At 47.6% G+C, this 20708-nt stretch overlaps 1 protein-coding gene across 1 annotated transcript in view; it reads left to right on the forward strand.

The window, feature by feature from the left end:
* The window catches only part of LOC149326751 (putative aminopeptidase PLBD2), a 70420-nt gene that overhangs the window by 12439 nt on the left and 37273 nt on the right, over nucleotides 1–20708 (forward strand). Inside the window, exons 4-7 of the mRNA XM_089563101.1 lie at nucleotides 5537–5748; nucleotides 8029–8120; nucleotides 9389–9549; nucleotides 19259–19354. Of these exons, the coding sequence (XP_089419227.1) occupies nucleotides 5537–5748; nucleotides 8029–8120; nucleotides 9389–9549; nucleotides 19259–19354 (561 nt within the window). The remainder of the gene's footprint in view (nucleotides 1–5536; nucleotides 5749–8028; nucleotides 8121–9388; nucleotides 9550–19258; nucleotides 19355–20708) is intronic.

Here is a 20708-nt window from a genome sequence, read left to right on the forward strand (position 1 = left end):
GTCTGTAGTAGCTCACTCAACGCAACAGAAAAATCAGCGAAGCCATCAGTATTATGCCATGCCTCGATGTTCCCATCCATCGATCGCTCTTAGTGACAGATAAATTGAATATCTATCTAGTGTGGGATGGTCACTTACGAACTCGCTTTATTTTTTCTATATTTGGGCATTTTTTTTCTTGCAGAACCAATATGAATTAAGACACGACCCGCATAAAACACGGTTGTTGATCCTTGTAACATCCGGTCTTGGGTGCCCTCGTGCCTGAACGCTGTTTTCACTTGTATATAGCATTTGTATTTGCATATTTTTAATTCGCGAGCACTAGCATCACTCTTGCCCACTTCACCCCACGGAGTGATTTTCATTGCGAACAAGTTGAATGACTTGGAAAAGAAAGCGGCGGCGAGGCGTTCTTTAAACTTTCGCTGATGTGAAGTTTTTGCTAATTCAAAAGACTAACGCAATAAAACTAGGACAAAGACAGAGAAGGAGACAGGACGAGCGCTAAACATCAACTGAAGGTTTACTAGAACAAACAGGTACTTAAAAACACTTCAGTGGCACATGCGCACACTGGGTTACAAAGAGCTCAAACTAATCAAGAAGTGGCAAACTGTTTCGAAGATACATGGTTTCTTTCCTAGTCAGGGCAAGTGACGTCGTGCTGACACACTTGTCACCTTCCCTGTTAATGTGATAAGCCTCACAAATCTCACGACCTAACCTTGTGCCTCCCCTACCAAGCACACACATGGCATCAAACGCCGGCACGCATCCGCACCGCTTACAATGCGTAGCCAAATGGCTGCCCCCCGCCAATGAATCCACCAGCGTGCGATTCTCTCGTAGCCGTTCATTTAGGCAGCGTCCAGACTGTCCCACGTAGCATCTACCGCAGGAGAGGGGTATGCGGTATACAATGCCATGCAAGTTGCCGTGCAACTTCGTTCCGTGCACTGCTGGCATTGTATACCGCATACCCCTCTCCTGCGGTAGATGTTAGGTGGGAAAGTCTGGACGCTGCCTAAATGAACGGCTACGAGAGAATCGCACGCTGGTGGATTCATTGGCGGGGGGCAGCCATTTGGCTACGCATTGTAAGCGGTGCGGATGCGTGCCGGCGTTTGATGCCACGTGTGTGCTTGGTAGGGGAGGCACAAGGTTAGGTCGTGAGATTTGTGAGGCTTATCACATTAACAGGGAAGGTGACAAGTGTGTCAGCACGACGTCACTTGCCCTGACTAGGAAAGAAACCATGTATCTTCGAAACTGTTTGCCACTTCTTGATTAGTTCGAGCTCTTTGTAACCCAGTGTGCGCATGTGCCACTGAAGTGTTTTAGAGCGCAGCTCTTTGGCGTCCGTTCCTGGGTTTCGCGTCGTCGTCGGCCTCGTAACCAGCTCCGCCCCCAGCTTTTCAATTGGTCGAAATGCTCGTGACGTCACAGTGCGCGAATTTCAAATGGGGCCAATTGTACTTTGGCTAGTAACCATGCAACCAATCAAAGGGATCGTATAGTGATGCTGCAACTAAGTTGGACTGAGTTTAGTTAATTGCTTAATTAATCAATTAGTCTAATTAATATAGAGGAGAATGAAGAGGTCAGAAAAAAAGAAAGACGCGCGCCGCAGCGACAACAGCGTCCGCGGAAGGAGACGCTGCTGAAAAAAAACCAGATAAGAACGAAGCCGCGTTCCCTCCACCACAACGCACTTCCCCACTCAGTAAGACGTTGCTCGTTTCATATACGTTGTGTCGAACATCCCAGACAGTTCCAACAATTGACAGGTTAATGACAGAACACGATGGATAGAAATACAATAATATAAATATGAAATAGCCTAATTAACCTTTCTAGTTAGACCGCATAAATCAATAAAACCGAGAGCGAAATTGGTCGAGTTGGGGAATCGAACCAGGGTCTCCGGAGTGCGATACGAGCACGCTAGCCACTCCGTAATGCCAGCTGAATGGTTTGGAATGAACAAAGGCGCGTCTAGCTAATACGGCGTCTTCGTTCACTCCCATCTTCCCCCTTTCCCTTACGGCGAGGTGCAGGTGTCCACCCAGATATGCGAGACAGATACATTTCCTTTCCTCAAAAAATAAATTTACTGTCCAGCAAGGCGTACAGCCGAATTGGCGATGGCGTTCTGTGGACTCCCTGGCAGCGTTGCAAGACGCTGTCGCGTTCCACTCTTACAGGCGAAGCTTAACATGTTAACCACACATCAGTAACACACGCAGACAGCCAATTGACGCGTCATTCGCTGGCAGCACTTCATTCATCATTCACAACCACATTCTTAACGTACGCTCCCTTGCCGCACATGCCAAGGACGTACACCACGATCACATTCTGCGCCATTCCTCTGTACTTTGCTTTGCTGAAACCTGGATGGATCCCGAAGAGCCTCTCGAAATCATAGATTTCCTATACTGCTGTGGTGCTCGCAGAGACCACAACAGAGCGGCGGGAGTCGCTATCTACTTGCGCACAGGTCTCTCTGCAATACCAGTCGAAATGTTTGGCACGTCACATGAAGTTGGCGAACTGTTCGCCGCAAAGTTGCCCAACGGCTTGCTGGTAGTAGCTGCCTACTTCGCCCCTACCGCACTCACGAAAGACGTCGTGCACTTCCTGCAACTCGCATTAACCGTCCATCGATCCACACCGGTGTCAGTAGTGGGGGACTTTAATGTTGACATAAAGACAAACAGCAATTTCCTAACACTTATGCGGGAGAACATCCCGTTCCTCTCGCTCGTAACGCGTCCCACGGCTGTGACAACCTCGCGAGGCACTTGTATAGATCTCGTCTTTGAGAATAAAGCATTGGTGTACCAAGTCGAACATATATCAGTCTATTTCTCCGACCACAAAGCTTCCTTCATGACTGTCAAGAACTGTTAGTGGAGTCTTTGTTAAAGGAATACGTGTGAAAAATAAAAAAAAAATTCTGTGATAGCGCATACATGTGTTGCTCGATTTCTTTGCCTCAATCTATCGAAAAGGTGAAACAGCTTATTTGCTGCGCTCAAATTTCGCATTACGAAGTAACGTAATCGTCTGTAATTTTTTAAGTACCTGTTTGTTCTAGTAAACCTTCAGTTGATGTTTAGCGCTCGTCCTGTCTCCTTCTCTGTCTTTGTCCTAGTTTTATTGCGCTAGTCTTTTGAATTAACTGTCACACACCAACTAGCCCAGCTTTCCGCCTTGATTGGTTGTTTTTGTTTATGCCTCTCTTTTACTAAGAGCGTCTCGAAGGATCAGGGTGAAACAGGAAGCGAGCGTGAAGAAAAAATTTAACCCAGGTAAACAGGGATTAACCAGAAGAGCGTGTGTCCTGTCTAAGTTGTTGCGCATTTCACTTATATACTAGGGATTAACCAGCATAGGAAAAACTACGCAAGACACGAGCTTCCTGTCGCCCTATTTCCTCCAGTAAACTTGTTGGCAAAAGAAACCATCAGCCGAGCATCAACGCAAGCTGTGAGTAGAATATACCTAACGCAGCGAATTAAATCACTTTCTTGAGAAAGCCAGTCGCTAGGAGCGTAGAGGTAGGGAGGCTCAGGAGAAGCCCTCGCTATCCGAGACGCTCTTTAGAGCTGCAAGCAAAAAAGTGTGCCGCAAGTCACATGTTTTAAGGCGGAATCCTTTTATGCCTCATCGTTGTAAGCAGGAGCTGTCGACAGAAATGTCACGCTTTTCAATTGGTCGAAATGGCCGTGACGTCACAGTGCGCGAATTTCAAACGGGGCCAATGGTACTTTGGCTAGTAACCGTGCAACCAATTAAATGGATGGTGTAGTGATGCTCCAAGTAAGTGGGACTGAGTTTAGTTGATTGCTTAATTAACCTTTCTGGTCAGACCTGAAAAATAAACAAAACCGAGTAGGAAATTGGTCGAGTTGGGAAATCGAACTAGGGTCTCTGGAGTGCGAGACCAGCACGCTAACCACTCGGCCATACCAGCTTTTTTTCTTTATTTTCGGGATTGACATGAAAACAATAACAACACTTCAGCTACACTTGAGCTGATACGGGTGAAGTTAAAATTTCTTAACTTTCACTAGATCATCTAGTGGGAATGAACAAAGGCGCGTCTAGTGAATAGGGTGTCTTCGTTCACTCCCGTCGTCCTCCATTCCCTTATGGGGACGAGCAAAGCCTGTGGACTCCCTGGCAGCGTTGCAAGACGCTGTCGCGTTCTGCTCTTAGCGGCGAAGCTTAACATCTTAACCACACATCAGTGAGACAAGCAGCGACACCGCGCTTAAGGCTTTCTTCTCACCGCACTTTAGGTCAGCAAAGTGCCCCCCTGATTTTTACCAGCATGACCTTTCTCCAATTCGTACCACATGTTCCATGGAAGCCTTGCTAGAGGACCTTACCATCAGTAAACTTTCGTGGCCAGCAAAAGTAGCAGACACAAATCGAGTTGAAAATGTCTGGAGATTTTCGCAGGGTCTACGGGGAGTCTTTGGCCGACGGCGTAGTCCATAGTAATGTTGGGTGCAGCGGCGTCGTCTGCTTTATTGCCTCGTGCACACGCGCAAGCGCTGTGAGACGGCGGCCAACCATGGTGGGGCCTCACGTCTGGTTTCGAAAAATGTGACCTAAGGCCCTCTCCTGGAGGCCTTCCTTCCTCCATGGCTAAGATCGTTGGGTGTCGCTGTTCTTGCATGCTCCGAGAAGCCTGGGATAGGGTGGCGCGGAGCCAGGGAAGTCTATCGGCGGCCAGAGGGTGCAGAGCTTCACTGCACGAAGTATGGTGACGTCGTACAATGTGAAAACCTGCAAAAACAAATGTTCGAGAAACTTGGCACGTCATGTTAAAAAACACGGCTCCTAAGCGGCACAGTGGATTGAAAGAAACCCAGGTGAAAATCTTTCCCAGCTCAACTGGTTTATGGAACAATTCCCAGCTGGTTCCAGTTGGTTCCAACTGGAACCAGCTGGGAATTGTTCCGTAAACCAGTTGAGCTGGGAAAGATTTTCACCTGGGAATCCAGCGAAAACCCACATTTTATCTCTATTTGTTCTCATAATACACTCAGACAGTTACAGATATGCACGAGAGGTCGTTACGAGGGTGTTAGATGCGAGCTGGTAGTGTCATTAAAGGCTGTATCTGCGCGAGTCACCTATGCTTGTTTTGCTTGCAGATTCAAATATATCCCAATTATTTGTACTGCGTTCAACTCACGCACCTGTCATTGAAAACCACCGCTTCCGCATAATGTTCTTTCTTCGAACATTGTATGTTTATTTGCGCTACGGCAAAATGCGGGCGGAATGAAAAGAATTACTAAGAACGGCGCGAACACAAGTTAACAAATATGCTTACTGCTGGTTTTTGCAAGTCATGCACCTTTTAACGCGCAGCCCTCTACGCCTCTGCTTGCGCTTCGCAACGCACACCAAGTACCAAACACGTAACCACAGGGTTCGGAACGGGTGTGAGGGGCACCCTAGGCCAGCAGGCCAAACAGTTAGACCGATTGCAGTCCATGTGCCCCGCACGCAGGCTTCTGAACCTCTACAAAGACGTGGGCGACCTGGAGTGGGCTTTCTCGAAGCGCGGTCCGAGGGCGCCGCGAGACACCGGCGTTGCCTTCTTCAAGATGACGGGCGGCAACACTGACGCCATTGCGTCGCACGCCACCTGGGGCTACTACGGGGCCATGAACAAGGTGCTCAAGAAGTACGTCTTCCGCTACAGCCTGCTCGCGGGATCAGGTTAGCGACTGCTTTGGCCTTCCACTTTTCTTAGTGATATACAGAAGAAGAACAACAAGAAGAATAAGAAGGGGGTGGAGCGCATATGGCAGGCTCTCTGATCATGAATGGCAGTTTACCAATACCCCGCAAGAGAAAAGTATACAACAGCTGTGTCTTACTGGTACTCACCTATGGGGCAGAAATGGGGAGGCTAACAAAGATGGTTCAGCTTAAGTTAAGGACAACGCAGCGAGCTATGGAAAGAAAAATGATAGTGTAACGTTAGGAGATCGGAAGCAGACGGAGTGGGTGAGGGAACAAACGCGGGTTAATGACACCCTAACTGAAATCAAGAGGAAGAAGTTGGCTTGGGCAGGGCATGTAACGCGAAGCCAAGATAACCGGTGGTCCTTAACGGTAACAGAGTGTATTCCACCAGAAGGCAAGCGTAGCAGGGGGCGGCAGAAAGTTAGGTGGTCGGATGAGATTAAGAAATTTGCGGGGATACGGTGGCCGCAATTGGCGAAGGACAGTGTGAACTGGAGAGACATGGGAGAGGCCTTTGCTCTGCAGTGGGCGTAGCCAGGCTCATGATGATGATGATGAGAGATTTGGAGTTTGTGACACAAGGTTGGACAAGCGGATGGTATGTATTACCAAACGCGACAACTATGCTGCACTGTGTATTTGCAATTCTGGTCTGCTTGCCTTTTTTGCGTTTTTTAGTCCCCCGCGGACTGGAAAATTTTCGAGTCAAGCGCGTTTTGGGGAAACCCTAAAGTTCTGCGTATTGGAAATTGGGTACAGTGTTAACCCCTTTTCCCCAAAACACATTTGGCCTAGTCCTATTTCACTCTAGTTCTTTTCTTTCTTTCTTTCCAACTATTCTTTTTTGCTTACTTTGAACAAGCCATAAACCAGAGTTTATTGCATGATAAAGATGCTAAAATGGATTACTCAACTTTGACTTACTGGTTAAGAAGGTTTCTGTAGAGGGTCACGCGTGCCATGCAAATAAAAAAAATTGCTGTAAGAAAGCATACAGGTCCGAATCCCGCTGGACCCTCGTTATGGTCATCCCGAGATGCGGAGGGCAGGTCAAAAGACGAGGCCCAAACCCTCGATGTCATCGCGGTTGCGGGTTCCGCGTACCTGCTCAGCCGAAGTTGTTTGGTTCGCTGACGGGAAGGCTCACTGTTTTCGGGATCTGCTTCAAAAATGCCCCGATGACAACGTGATAGCTCTTTGGAGGTTAATAAGCAGCGAGTGTACGGACACTCGGGGACTGATCCTACTTTTTTTTTCTTTCTTGGGGTTGAGGGGGGGGGGGGGGGGGGCGTAAGGTTCTATCCAGAGCGCGCATGTGGTGTTTTTCGTTCTCTTCGTCGTAATTCTGTGCAACATGCCCGAGCCTAAAAAAAAGGCGACAGAATCCATTTCGATTGACAAAATAGGTGGGCGCGAAAGAGAACTCGGGACCTTCGTTTGTAGCATTCGGGAAGGTCGGTCATGTGTGGCTGGCGGTGGTTTGGAGCAGCAGCTTTGAAGGAGAGGGAAACGTCTCTTTTTTTTTTTAGAAATTATAGAAGTGGTAGGAGAAAGAAGGTAGGAAGTTTACAAGCCAGTGTGAAGAAAAGCTTATGCACACCAGTTTTGGATTTATCATTGGAAACTTCCTGTCTGACAAGGCCTCTCCGAGTGCTTGGCCACTGGAAGCACTGCGCGACCTGCTTAAGTCCTACGGAGCAAAGCACGTCTCCATGCTCATCACGAGACCCCCCCCCCCTTTACTTCAGCAGCTCATTCCCCATATATGGATTGATAATATCGCAAGGGAGAGGAAAGCAATTATCATTGACTATCAATGTCAGGAAGTGAATATCATAACTCTTGCCATTCTTGAGCCTTTACCGTGTAACAAGGTTCATTTAGCGTAAGCGATTTTGAGAACACCATGCAGCAGTTCTTCCTGGTGTTATTATATGAAATGCGCTGCAGTAGTAAAACCACGCATTAAGTTAGCTGCACTGAGTGCAGGAGCACGGAAACTGTTACTACATCTCTGACGCAGCAGCGATGAAAACCAGGGAATATAGTCTCCAGTGCGAGAAATAATTCTCATTGGTACTGCTTGACAACTTGAATGCGACTAGTCACGACAGAATGAAGGCGGGTGGACGTGAAGACCGAACCGGATGTAAGACTAGGTTCTGCTCTCTTCAGCTTCTGCTAAGCGCATTCAAGTTGCCGCGAGGAATAGTCTCGTAACGCAATGGTTGTGCACTCCGCTTGATGCAGGTCAACCGGTACCAGCGACCACAGTGACGTTCTCTGGGTATCCGGGCAGCGTATCTTCGGGTGACGACTTCTACCTGACCAACATGAACCTGGCAAGTACTCTCGGGAGATCGTGTCCCGGTGCATGCTTCTTTGAGTGCAGCTACTTGGGGGGGGGGGGGGGGGGGGGGCATATGATTTCACTCAGAAGCCAGCACATCTTTGGAGCTCGAAAAAGGAAAAAAATTTGATCCCTAATAATTTGCACATAGGTGATTCAGCGAAAAGGCAGGAGAAAAAAAATGGCTGTGGTTTGCCCAATGGCCATCCCGAGTAAAATTGCGGAAGCAACGGCGCGGAAATCACAGCGGCGGCGGCATTTCAGGGGACACTGACTGTCTCAAGTGCGCACAGGCGAAAGCGTTTTCCGCATCGACGTCATACATAACTAAGTACTAATTACTAAGTAATGCCAAACTACTAATCAATGACTAATTACTAATTAACTGCTGATTAAGGACGTTTAAGCTTCGCCTTTAGGAGTGGAACATGTAGCGAGTTGTAGCGCTGCCAAGGAGTTCACGGAACGCCACCACCTGTTCGGCGCGATGCCTTTGCCCTTTGAACGCAACACTTTTTGAGGAAAGGAATTGGCGCAGTAATTCTCTGTCATATCGGCGGATAGCTGAACCGCACTGTACAGGAAGGGAGGAAGTCGGACTGAAAGAACAAAGAGAAAGAGGGGCCGTAATGAAGAAAATGAAAATTGCATTTGAGGAAAGGAAATTACGCTGTAACTTTCTCACATATCTCGGTGGACACCCGTCACCCGTTTGTGGAGGAAGGGAGGAAGTGGGAATGAAAAAAGAAAGAGAAAGAAGGGCTGTAATGAAGAAAATAAAAATAGTATTTCAGAAAAGGGAATTACGCGGTTACTGTCTCACACTCGCTCCTCGCGCGTGCGCAGCTGGGGCTCTCTGGGGCTCCTGCCCGCACTGTAATGCGGTGTCTTCTGACAGCTATCACATGGTGTGGGCCTGCTCCTCCAACCCGGCTATTCCCCCATCCCTAACCCAAACCGGGAGGACTGGGAGGCGACCCTGCTCGGCTGCCACGACTTACAGGCCCAACAAGACTTAGTCGGGCGCGCCCGGGCGGCGGCCACCGCCACTGGGGTCCCATACTAGGGACCTCCACCTAGTGTTTGTAAGGATCAGTCCCTCAAGGGCGGATCCAAACATCCTCCTGTCCCTTTTAATAAATGTTTTCACCACCACCACCACCCGCGAAATCGCTCACACCTGTCGTAGTGTTGCTTCCGGAACAAAATTAAGGTCCCAATTTATGACAGCAGGTCTAATGGGCGTGCCTTGCAACGCAGGACGTTCTGGGCACCGGGGTACGCAACCAGAACGACGACCTGTGGGTGCGTGTCTCGCCTAACAACAGTGTGCCCTCAGCCTTCCGCAGCCTGGCGGCATCGCGACTCGCCCGCGACGCCAAGGAGTGGGTCCACGTCTACTCCAAGGGCGGAGGAGGAACGTGAGTATCCGCCACCCACGGAGGAGCCCCTTACCTGATTTCCACACATGCTACCCTTACTTCCTGAGTAACCACTAGTGGAATGATTTTTATTGCTGACGAACGGGCGTTCACGTAGTGCAATGTATGCGGATGTGCATCCAGGAAACGAATTATGCAAATGCAGCAAACTGCGTTCCAATCTACTATGAAGACTGAAACGCATTACCTGGGACCAATCGCTAATTTTCATCTGGGACATTTGCATCCGACATTGGAGGCATAATTATGTATTCCCCAGTGTGCAGACCTATTGTAGTATTTTGGGTTTTCTCACTTTTTTTGTGCGTTGTTATCTAGCATAAAAGGTGTGTCTTTATGTCAATATGCACATTTTATGCTCCCAAGAGTATGTTTCTATATACACTATATAACCCACTCTTGCCATAGCGCACCTTTGCACTGCATTGTGCACAAAAAAAAGAAAATATATGAGCTCTGGTAGGGAAGGATGGCACACTTATTCTCGCAAAGGAAAACAGAAGGAGTTGCAACGTTTTATATTGTGGCCACGCTGCAATGGCGCTTTTGCAAGCAGCAAAAAAGGCTGCCTGCCAGAGCAGCACTCGGTACGTTTCATATGGATTTGACAAATACCCGTTCTGCCTGAGTTTTCACAGCAGAGGGGAAATTCTTGAAGTCTACCCAGCTGAGTATAGACCAGGTGACAGGTGCACTTGTCTCTTGGAATCGGAGCAACTGAAACTCTCACTCATTCACCCACACACTCACTCACTTACTCACACACTTACTCTCTAACACACTCACTCACTTACTCACTCACCCATTCACTCACCCACTCACTCTCACTCACTCACTTACGCACTAACACACTCACTCACTCACTCACTAACACACTTACCCACTTACTCACTAACACGCTCACCCACTCACTCACCCACTCACACACCCACTCACTCATTCACTAACACACTTTTACTCATCTACTCACTCACTTACTAACACACTAACTCACTTACTCACCCGTTCACTCACCCACTCACTCTCACTCACTCACTCACTCACTCACTAACACACTGACCCACTTACTAACACGCTCACTCATCCACTCACTCATCCACTCACACACCCACTCACTCACCAACACACTTTTACTCATCCACTCACTCACTTACTAACACACCCACTCACTTACTCACTCACCCATTCACTCACCCACTCACTCTCACCCACTCACTCACTAACACAATGACCCACTTACTCACTAACACACTTTTACTCATCCACTCACTCACTCACTTACCAACACACTCACTCACTTACTCACCCATTCACTCACCCACTCACTCTCTCTCATTCACTCTCACTCACTCGCTAACACACTGACCCACTCACTAACACGCTCACCCACTCACTCATCCACTCACTCACCCACTCACTCACTCACCAACTCACTCACTCACTCACTAACACAGTTTTACTCATCCACTCGCTCACTTACTCACTAACACACTCACTCACTTGCTCACTCACCCATTCACTCACCCACTCACTCTCTCAGTCACTCACTAACTCACTTTTACTCATCCACTCGCTCACTTACTCACTAACACACTCACTCACTCACTCACTCACCCACTCACTCATCCACTCACTCACCCACTCACTAACTCACTCACTCACTCACTCACTCACTAACACAGTTTTGCTCATCCACTCGCTCACTTACTCACTAACACACTCACTCACTTGCTCACTCACCCATTCACTCACCCACTCACTCTCTCACTCACTCACTAACTCACTTTTACTCATCCACTCGCTCACTTACTCACTAACACACTCACTCACTCACTCACCCACTCACTCACCCTCTCACTCTCTCACTCACTCACTAACTCACTCGCTCACTCACTAACACACTTTTACTCATCCACTAGCTCACATACTCACTAACACACTCACTCACTCATTCACCCACTCACTCACCCTCTCACTCTCTCACTCACTCACTAACTCACTCGCTCACTCACTAACTCACTTTTACTCATCCACTCGCTCACTTACTCACTAACACACTCACTCACTCACTCACTCACCCACTCACTCACCCTCTCACTCTCTCACTCACTCACTAACTCACTCGCTCACTCACTAACACACTTTTACTCATCCACTCGCTCACATACTCACTAACACACTCACTCACTTACTCACTCACCCATTCACTCAACCACTCACTCTCTCACTCACTCACTAACTCACTTTTACTCATCCACTCGCTCACTTACTCACTAACACACTCACTCACTCACTCACCCACTCACTCACCCTCTCACTCTCACTCACTCACTAACTCACTCGCTCACTCACTAACACACTTTTACTCATCCACTCGCTCACTTACTCACTAACACACTCACTCACTCACCCACTCACTCACCCTCTCACTCTCTCACTCACTCACTAACTCACTCGCTCAGTCACTAACACACTTTTACTCATCCACTCGCTCACTTACTCACTAACACACTCACTCACTCACTCACCCACTCACTCACCCTCTCACTCTCTCACTCACTCACTAACTCACTCGCTCACTCACTAACACACTTTTACTCATCCACTCGCTCACTTACTCACTAACACACTCACTCACTCACTCACCCACTCACTCACCCTCTCACTCTCTCACTCACTCACTAACTCACTCGCTCACTCACTAACACACTTTTACTCATCCACTCGCTCACTTACTCACTAACACACTCACTCACTCACTCACCCACTCACTCACCCTCTCACTCTCTCACTCACTCACTAACTCACTCGCTCACTCACTAACACACTTTTACTCATCCACTCGCTCACTTACTCACTAACACACTCACTCAATCACCCACTCACTCACCCTCTCACTCTCTCACTCACTCACTAACTCACTCGCTCACTCACTAACACACTTTTACTCATCCACTCGCTCACTTACTCACTAACACACTCACTCACTCACTCACCCACTCACTCACCCTCTCACTCTCTCACTCACTCACTAACTCACTCGCTCACTCACTAACTCACTTTTACTCATCCACTCGCTCACTTACTCACTAACACACTCACTCACTCACTCACCCACTCACTCACCCTCTCACTCTCTCACTCACTCACTAACTCACTCGCTCACTCACTAACTCACTTTTACTCATCCACTCGCTCACTTACTCACTAACACACTCACTCACTCACTCACTCACCCACTCACTCACCCTCTCACTCTCTCACTCACTCACTAACTCACTCGCTCACTCACTAACACACTTTTACTCTTCCACTCGCTCACTTACTCACTAACACACTCACTCACTCACTCACCCACTCACTCACCCTCTCACTCTCTCACTCACTCACTAACTCACTCGCTCACTCACTAACACACTTTTACTCATCCACTCGCTCACTTACTCACTAACACACTCACTCACTCACTCACCCTCTCACTCTCTCACTCACTCACTAACTCACTCGCTCACTCACTAACACACTTTTACTCATCCACTCGCTCACTTACTCACTAACACACTCACTCACTCACTCACCCACTCACTCACCCTCTCACTCTCTCACTCACTCACTAACTCACTCGCTCACTCACTAACTCACTTTTACTCATCCACTCGCTCACTTACTCACTAACACACTCACTCACTCACCCTCTCACTCTCTCACTCACCCACTCACTCTCTCAGTCACTCACTAACTCACTTTTACTCATCCACTCGCTCACTTACTCACTAACACACTCACTCACTCACTCACCCACTCACTCACCCTCTCACTCTCTCACTCACTCACTAACTCACTCGCTCACTCACTAACACACTTTTACTCATCCACTCGCTCACATACTCACTAACACACTCACTCACTCACTCACCCACTCACTCACCCTCTCACTCTCTCACTCACTCACTAACTCACTCGCTCACTCACTAACTCACTTTTACTCATCCACTCGCTCACTTACTCACTAACACACTCACTCACTCACTCACCCACTCACTCACCCTCTCACTCTCTCACTAACTCACTCGCTCACTCACTAACACACTTTTACTCATCCACTCGCTCACATACTCACTAACACACTCACTCACTTACTCACTCACCCATTCACTCTCTCACTCACTCACTCACTTACGCACTAACACACTCTCTCACTCGCTAAAACACTCACCCTCTTACTCACTAACACACTCACCCACTCACTCATCCCCTCGCTCACTCACTCACTCACTCACTCACTAACACACTTTTACTCATCCACTCGCTCACTTACTCACTAACACACTCGCTCACTTACTCACCCATTCACTCACCCACTCACTCTCTCACTCACTCACTCACTTACGCACTAACACACTCACTCACTCGCTAAAACACTCACCCTCTTACTCACTAACACACTCACCCACTCACTCATTCCCTCACTCACTAACACACTCTTACTCACCCACTCCCTCACTAACACACTCACTCACCCACTCACTCACTCACCCACTCACTCACTCACTAACACAATCACTCATTCACACAATAACTCACTCACTAACACACTCACTCACCTAGTCACTCACTCACTCATCACCCACTCACTCACCTAGTCACTCACTCACTCATCACCCACTCACTCACTCACTCACTAACACACTCACTCACTCACTCACAATCAATCAATCGATCAATCAATCAATCAATCAATAATTTATTCGTCGAAGGAAAATGTAGTAATAAAACAGGTCTCAGAGTTCAACTCTGTATTGAGACTCCTTGTAAGTAACTGAATGAAGAATAAATTACTATATATAGCAAAGACAGCGACATCAAAATAATTAGTTCCAACATTTATATTGATAAAATTACCTATAGATCCGAGAAAATCGACGAGTTGAGTGAGTTAGTACATACTTGAAGGAAACAGCGCAGCAACAAGAACAAGAGAGAAGACCGGAGAGTCGCTGACTATCAACAGAAGGTTTATTGAAACGGAAAGAAGGAAGGTTCCCAAAGGAAGATACCTTCGTACCTTCCTTTGGGGCCCCTTGCGCGCTTTGCCTTTTATTTTTTGCTTGAGTGTTTCAGAATGGATGAGAGTTTCATAAAACAAGTGTATGGGTTGGAGAATGTGGGCTACCGCTACACGATACTGACAGCGGTGAGTGAAACACTCATGCAAAAATTGGCATTATATGGCATTTCATGGCATTACAAGTCCTATCATCAATATGAGTAGTTGTGAAAATGTCATCGCAAGCGGCCGGAACGCAAGAAAACTGCATGATGTTAAAAACTTCAAACTGTCGCATTTCGCTCCACTGCGCGAAGCAAAATTACAATCACCCTTTTACAATCCCCCTGGGGATTGACAGTATATTAAAAAAAAAATATGACGGCATTTGAAAATTAAGATATTACTGGTTTTGTAACTAATTCACGTGACGCTGACTCCATGGACATAGACAGTCTCTGTGGGCCTAACCGCATGACAAATGCTGCTTGTAAAGAGAATCCGGCCGTGCTTTGTTTCATGGCATGCTAGAAACGAGGCATTCCTACAACTGGCCTTTGAGTGTGCGATAGCTGCGCATTTTTACTTCAGGCTTTTACTTTTTACTTTTACTTTTACTACAGTCTGTCAAAAATATACGGCCCAAGGAGCTTGCTTCGAAGCTGTGTAACGCGACTCTTAAGCACATTGGACAGTCCTAAGCTTGAGAAGGTTAAGGACATAAGTTCCTCCCGTCTTCGTGAGATTAGTGTTCCGGAGTATGTAGGAGGAGCCGCGCTGCACGGCTCAGAAACAGACACATCGGGCTGTATACTTCTGACAAAGACTGTACGTCCCTGAAGCCTGCTTCGTGGCAGGCTTCCCACCTGCCCACTGGGTTGTGAGCGACCTGGCAGGCCTTCACCTGGGCGCAGATGTACAAGGTAAATGTCGTGTCCGGTCGCTGTGTTGAATGCAGCGAAAGACGCACACGGTACTTTAAGACTTCGTTTATTTAAAGCCGATGAGGGTGCGACCAGCGTCGACCGAGGCAGGAGCCGAACTGGCCGCCCGAAGAAAGGAGGGAGCGGAGAAGCGTCCACGGGAGGGAGTGGCTTCCCAAAACAGGAGGAGGATGCGGGGGCGCACGCGGGGGCGCACCATGGGGGGGCATCTGGCGACAGCGTGCGACGAAGGGCAAGTGGTCGTTAGGAGGAGGATGCGAGTGGTCGTTAGGAGGAGGATGCGAGTGGTCGTTAGGAGGAGGGTGCGGGGGCGCACACACACAAAAGCAATAAGGGGACACAACAGTAAATAAATGCCTTCAGGGTAAAAGCCTTTAGGTGAAAGGACTTTGCGGTAAAGGCCTTCAGGGCCTTTGCCTTCAGGACAAAGGTATTATGGTAAACGCCTTTAGGGTGAAGGCCTTCATGGTAAACGCCTGCTGGGTAAAGACTTTTAGGTGAAATGCCATTAGCTCGTGAGGACCTTAAGTGCCCACCGTTACTGGTGCTAATGCACGATATTCCGCGCTTAGCCACTCTGAACCTTCTGCTAATTTTTGAAATTACTGCTTTTTCCTCAACTTTCCCCGGTTCTATAGTGTCAAAACTGTTGCTCTTTCACCCAGTCCTTGCAATACTGACGCGATTTCTGTTGTCTCTTCTGTGGTCTCATTTTTTTGCGCGAACTTCTGTAACATTGCCAAATTGGTTCGACTCGCAGCGCATTAACAAGACGCTTTCAATGCGATTGTAGGGCAGGCCGAAGAGAGTCTGCTTTGTCTGAATACGCTCTACAGCTAGCTGCTCTCAACCGCCGGAAAGTGCGTGCCACTCAGGTGGCGAAAAAAGAACTTATGCAGTTCCTGCCTCTCTTTTGCTTACTGGTCTATGGTGATTGCCTTTGGGATCGCCAAAACTTCAAATTGCACCAGCGCTGCTTGCTGCCCCCGGAGCTTTCTTAACGATGATGATGATGAAAGCACTTTATTCAATAAACAACTTTCCACCCCTCGACCAGGGAGGGGCCCTTAATACAGAGCTTCTACGGCCTTAGTTGCTTGCTGGAACCGGTGAGCCAGCTGTCTTCGTTCGCTAGGCTTGAGCTGGGCAGCGTGGCCTCTCACTGCTCAGATTTTGGGTGTGGGATTTTCGAGGCTGCCTGCATGCCTTTGCAAGCGCATATAGTGTGATACAGTCTGGACTTCTCTTTGGGTTTTCTGCGCGCTTGTAAGCAATCAGCGTTTTCCTTTTTTAAAACGTCAGCACTATCATCGATATTTATAAAACAGGGGTATCACTTTGAAGCCAGCATTAAAACCATTATCTTCACTTTAGGCCCTCAAGAACGCCACAATGTCACGTTTTGCCACTCACAGTAAGGACGCGAAGCGTTAGCTTTCGAAAACATCGCGAAAGCCCTATAAAGTTACAATTGCATTAACTAAGCACTTAACGTTGATACAGGAAGTTTGCCCGGCTGAGATGCAGAGTACCAAAAAATGTGGTCTGCATAAATTCACGGCTTTTTCATCTGCTTCCGCGTTCGCAAAGCCCCATTTTGCCATTTTCTTGCTCTAACTAAGGCATAAAAAATTACTGACGAATACTACAGTGGGTAATGCGAAATTTGAGCGCACCTCTTTACACGCCACCTTCCACCTCTGGCAGGTGGCGTGTTACGCTGCTAGCCACCCTCCGGAATCTTTCCCTGGCGGCCGCATTCCGGTTTTCCATTCCTCTGCTCTCGCCGTGGCAGGTGGCATTTCGCTCTGACACTACCTGCCAGCACGTCACCTGTCACCCACCGTAACACGGCACCTGTCATACACCGTAACACGCCACCTGTCACCCACCGTAACACGGCACCTGTCACACACCGTAACACGGCATCTGTCACGCAGTGTAACACGGCACCTTCCAGGTGCCATGTTATGCGGACTATACCAACGCAGACTACAACACACAACACAGGAACGGGCGCCTAAGAACTGCGCTCTAGAGTAAATAATGCAAGCTTTATGCTACGTTACCGTAGACACGTGATAGGTGATGCCAGATGAATCTCAATTTAATTTCATTGAACTTTTAAAAGGTATGGAGCGTTAATTACCAGAACATCTCATTCTAGCCGACTCTTCTCTAAATGGAATTCATATTTGAAAGGCTGTGCGCTAAAAAGGCGTTCACAGGAAAAAGGATAGAGACGACCGGAAAGAAGCGACAGGAAGAACTAGCCCGTCAAAAAGCCTTACTTCTAAATGGCCACAGGTGAAAAAAGGTAAATTAATCTGAGTCCTTGCAGATGGTGCCGCCACTGCCGGCTTTTTTTGGTCTTCACTGTCAATGCATAAACACCGCATCCTAACGAAAATTAGGAAAGCTACACCCGTCGTCTCACAGAGGACCTACGATGCTGTCAAGTTGGTTTATTGGGGTTTAAAGTTCCAAAGCGACTCAGGCTCTGAGGGAAGCCGTAGTGGAGGGCTCCGGAAATGTCGACCACCTGGAAATTTCGACGTGCACCGACATCGCAAAGTACACGGGCCTCCCGAATATCGCCTCCGTCGAAAGTAGTCCGCCGCGGCCGGGGTTCGAACTCGCGTCTTTCGGGTCATCAGCCGAGCGCCGTAACCACTGAGCCACCGCGGCGGGTTTACGATGTTGTCAGGAATGAACTCTTGTCAGAGGGCGTCACTGTGCTCTTAACAATGCTTGGATGCAATGCTTGGATGAACGATACAGGAACACATCACGGCCGCAACGCCCGTGCAGCGACGAGCGGTTTTCCGACTAATGCAGGTGTCTCTGTACACACTGCTCGGACCTACACTTTGTTTCAGGCATACTCAAAACACGCGTTATCTGTCCTTTGTTGCGCTTCCACTTCTCAAGCAGAGTGGCAAAACAAAGGCAGTATTACAACCTGCGCGCCTGGCAAAGACTTAGTGGTTTGAGGAAATGCAAGTACCAGAATAGGCCGCCACCTACCTGGTCATGGAGAGCAGTTTTTTTTAACATTACGGCGTATGATGTTCTGAGTGCATTGTTTTCTCAGGCCATGATTTCTTATTTTCTTTGGAATGGCGTTGCTCGCTCGAAAAAACGCACACAGGAGAGAGCAGAAGATGACAGAAAGTCCGCAAAGAGCATCTCCTGCTCTTTCTTGTGTGGGTTGTTTCGTGTGTGCTACGCCATCCCAAGAAAGCTATGCACCAACTCGCCCAGCAAGAAGTTTTTCTACATTACTTGATTTCTTATTATTTAAGGGTTATGTTGCTGTAGATTGGATCTGTTTTAATGCTTCATAATTTGTAGTACTACTATGTAGACATTTAATTTTTGTGAACGGGGACCAATGTTGCAGCCTGCTATTTTAAACATCAGAATACTGCCTTTTTCGGTGGGACTTGGTGGACCATTTGCCGATAAAAGTTTTATTCTCCGGAATGTAAAATTATTAACACTTAGAAATAAACCCATCTCGTCCACATTATTTCATATTCGATTTGAAGCAATTATCTGTTTTTGAGGCTTATTAAAAAATAATATTCGCGCAACCACAGTTTTTGCTGCCTAAGTCGATCACTGACGATATTCGTCGTGGACAAGAAATTCCCCTCACACGGTTACATTGTACCTTCTTTGGTCTACTTTTCAGTGGCAACAGCCAATGGACCGTAATTAACTACAACCTATTCAAGCGCGGAATGAACAAATTGCCCCCAGATTTTGTGTGGTACCACGAAGAGCTACCGTGAGTATACTGATTTTTCCTGCGTAATATCGGAGTCTGCTTAAACATCATCATCATCATCCTAAATATATCGGCTGGAGGACAAAGGCCCCTCCCCTATGTCTTCAAGTAACCCTCTCCTGTGTTAGCTGCGGCGCCCTTATCTCCCCATTGACAGCAGACAATTCCGTACAAAAGCATTTCCGAACGAAAAAGAGTTTATGAACGCAATTTTTTCATGTATTATAAGATTTCACTATGACTGTATGACAGTCATCCCTCTATCTGCACACCACCCATCGGCAGGCTTCCATTTTTTCGCTATTAACGTGTTTTCTATCGTCAAAAGCGTTCCCCATTGATTTTCTACGGCAGTCTTGCTGCTCGATGCGAGCAATGGAAAAGCTTCAAAAGAAAGATTTTGCGTCACATCGGAATAATAGACCATTGCCTTCAATATTTCCATAAGAACACATTACAATTTTCTAATGTTCAAAATTTTGCTCTTAGGATGTTGGCATGGTTCCCAATCTCTTCCGCCCGCCAGATTTTCTGCCACCCCCTGCTGCGCTTTTTTTTCTCTTGGTACCTTCTCGTCACTTTAGTAGACTAACGCTTTTCTCTTCATCCGATTGCATGTGCCATCCGAGTCTATTATTTTGCTCTGAAATAGACACATTGTAATCACAAAAGCCTTACTTGCACTTAAAATTGAGATGCGGTGGCCAGAACCGGCGAAGGACAGGGTTAATTGGAGAGACGTGGGAGAGGCCTTTGCCCTGAAGTGGTGCGTAGTCAGGCTGGTGATGATGATGATGAAGCTAAGAAAGGCCAAGAAATTAAATGCTGGTGTCGCCATCACCGGCCGACCTCGCAAGTACATTGCAGAGGCGCTTTTTTCCTGCCGATCTATGTGTCCAGGGTGGACTGCCATCCACTCCAAGTCGGCGATGACGGAGACCTCTCCGTTTTGACGTTACGAGATTTAATATAGTGGCAAGCAAAATGCGTTGTAGTTTTATTCTAATGCTTTCAGTAATAAATTTGTAGCCAAACGAACGTCAACGCAGTCACAAAGACCCATGTATTCCAGTTTGCTGAAAGCCAATACTCTATAGAGCCATCTTCAGTGTCAGTGTAATTTCCGCTAGGTATACCACAGACCTGAGTCTCTCTTCAAACGCACTTTGATCACTTTCTTCCTTTAATGCTTTCTTTTCGATAGCTTTCTTTAAAGCTTTCTTTTCGATAGTGCGCTATGCGTTTCTAACTTTCATAGCGCTCAGTGTTTTCTGTAGCTTTCATTCTTGACTAAGGCAGAGCCCAAAAGCCCCGCAGAGCCCAAAAGCGTACAGAGGGATTACAGCACAGAAAA

The sequence above is a fragment of the Amblyomma mixtum genome, chromosome 10 (genome assembly GCF_055824585.1).
Source record: "Amblyomma mixtum isolate Tamu chromosome 10, ASM5582458v1, whole genome shotgun sequence".
NCBI lineage: Eukaryota > Metazoa > Arthropoda > Arachnida > Ixodida > Ixodidae > Amblyomma > Amblyomma mixtum.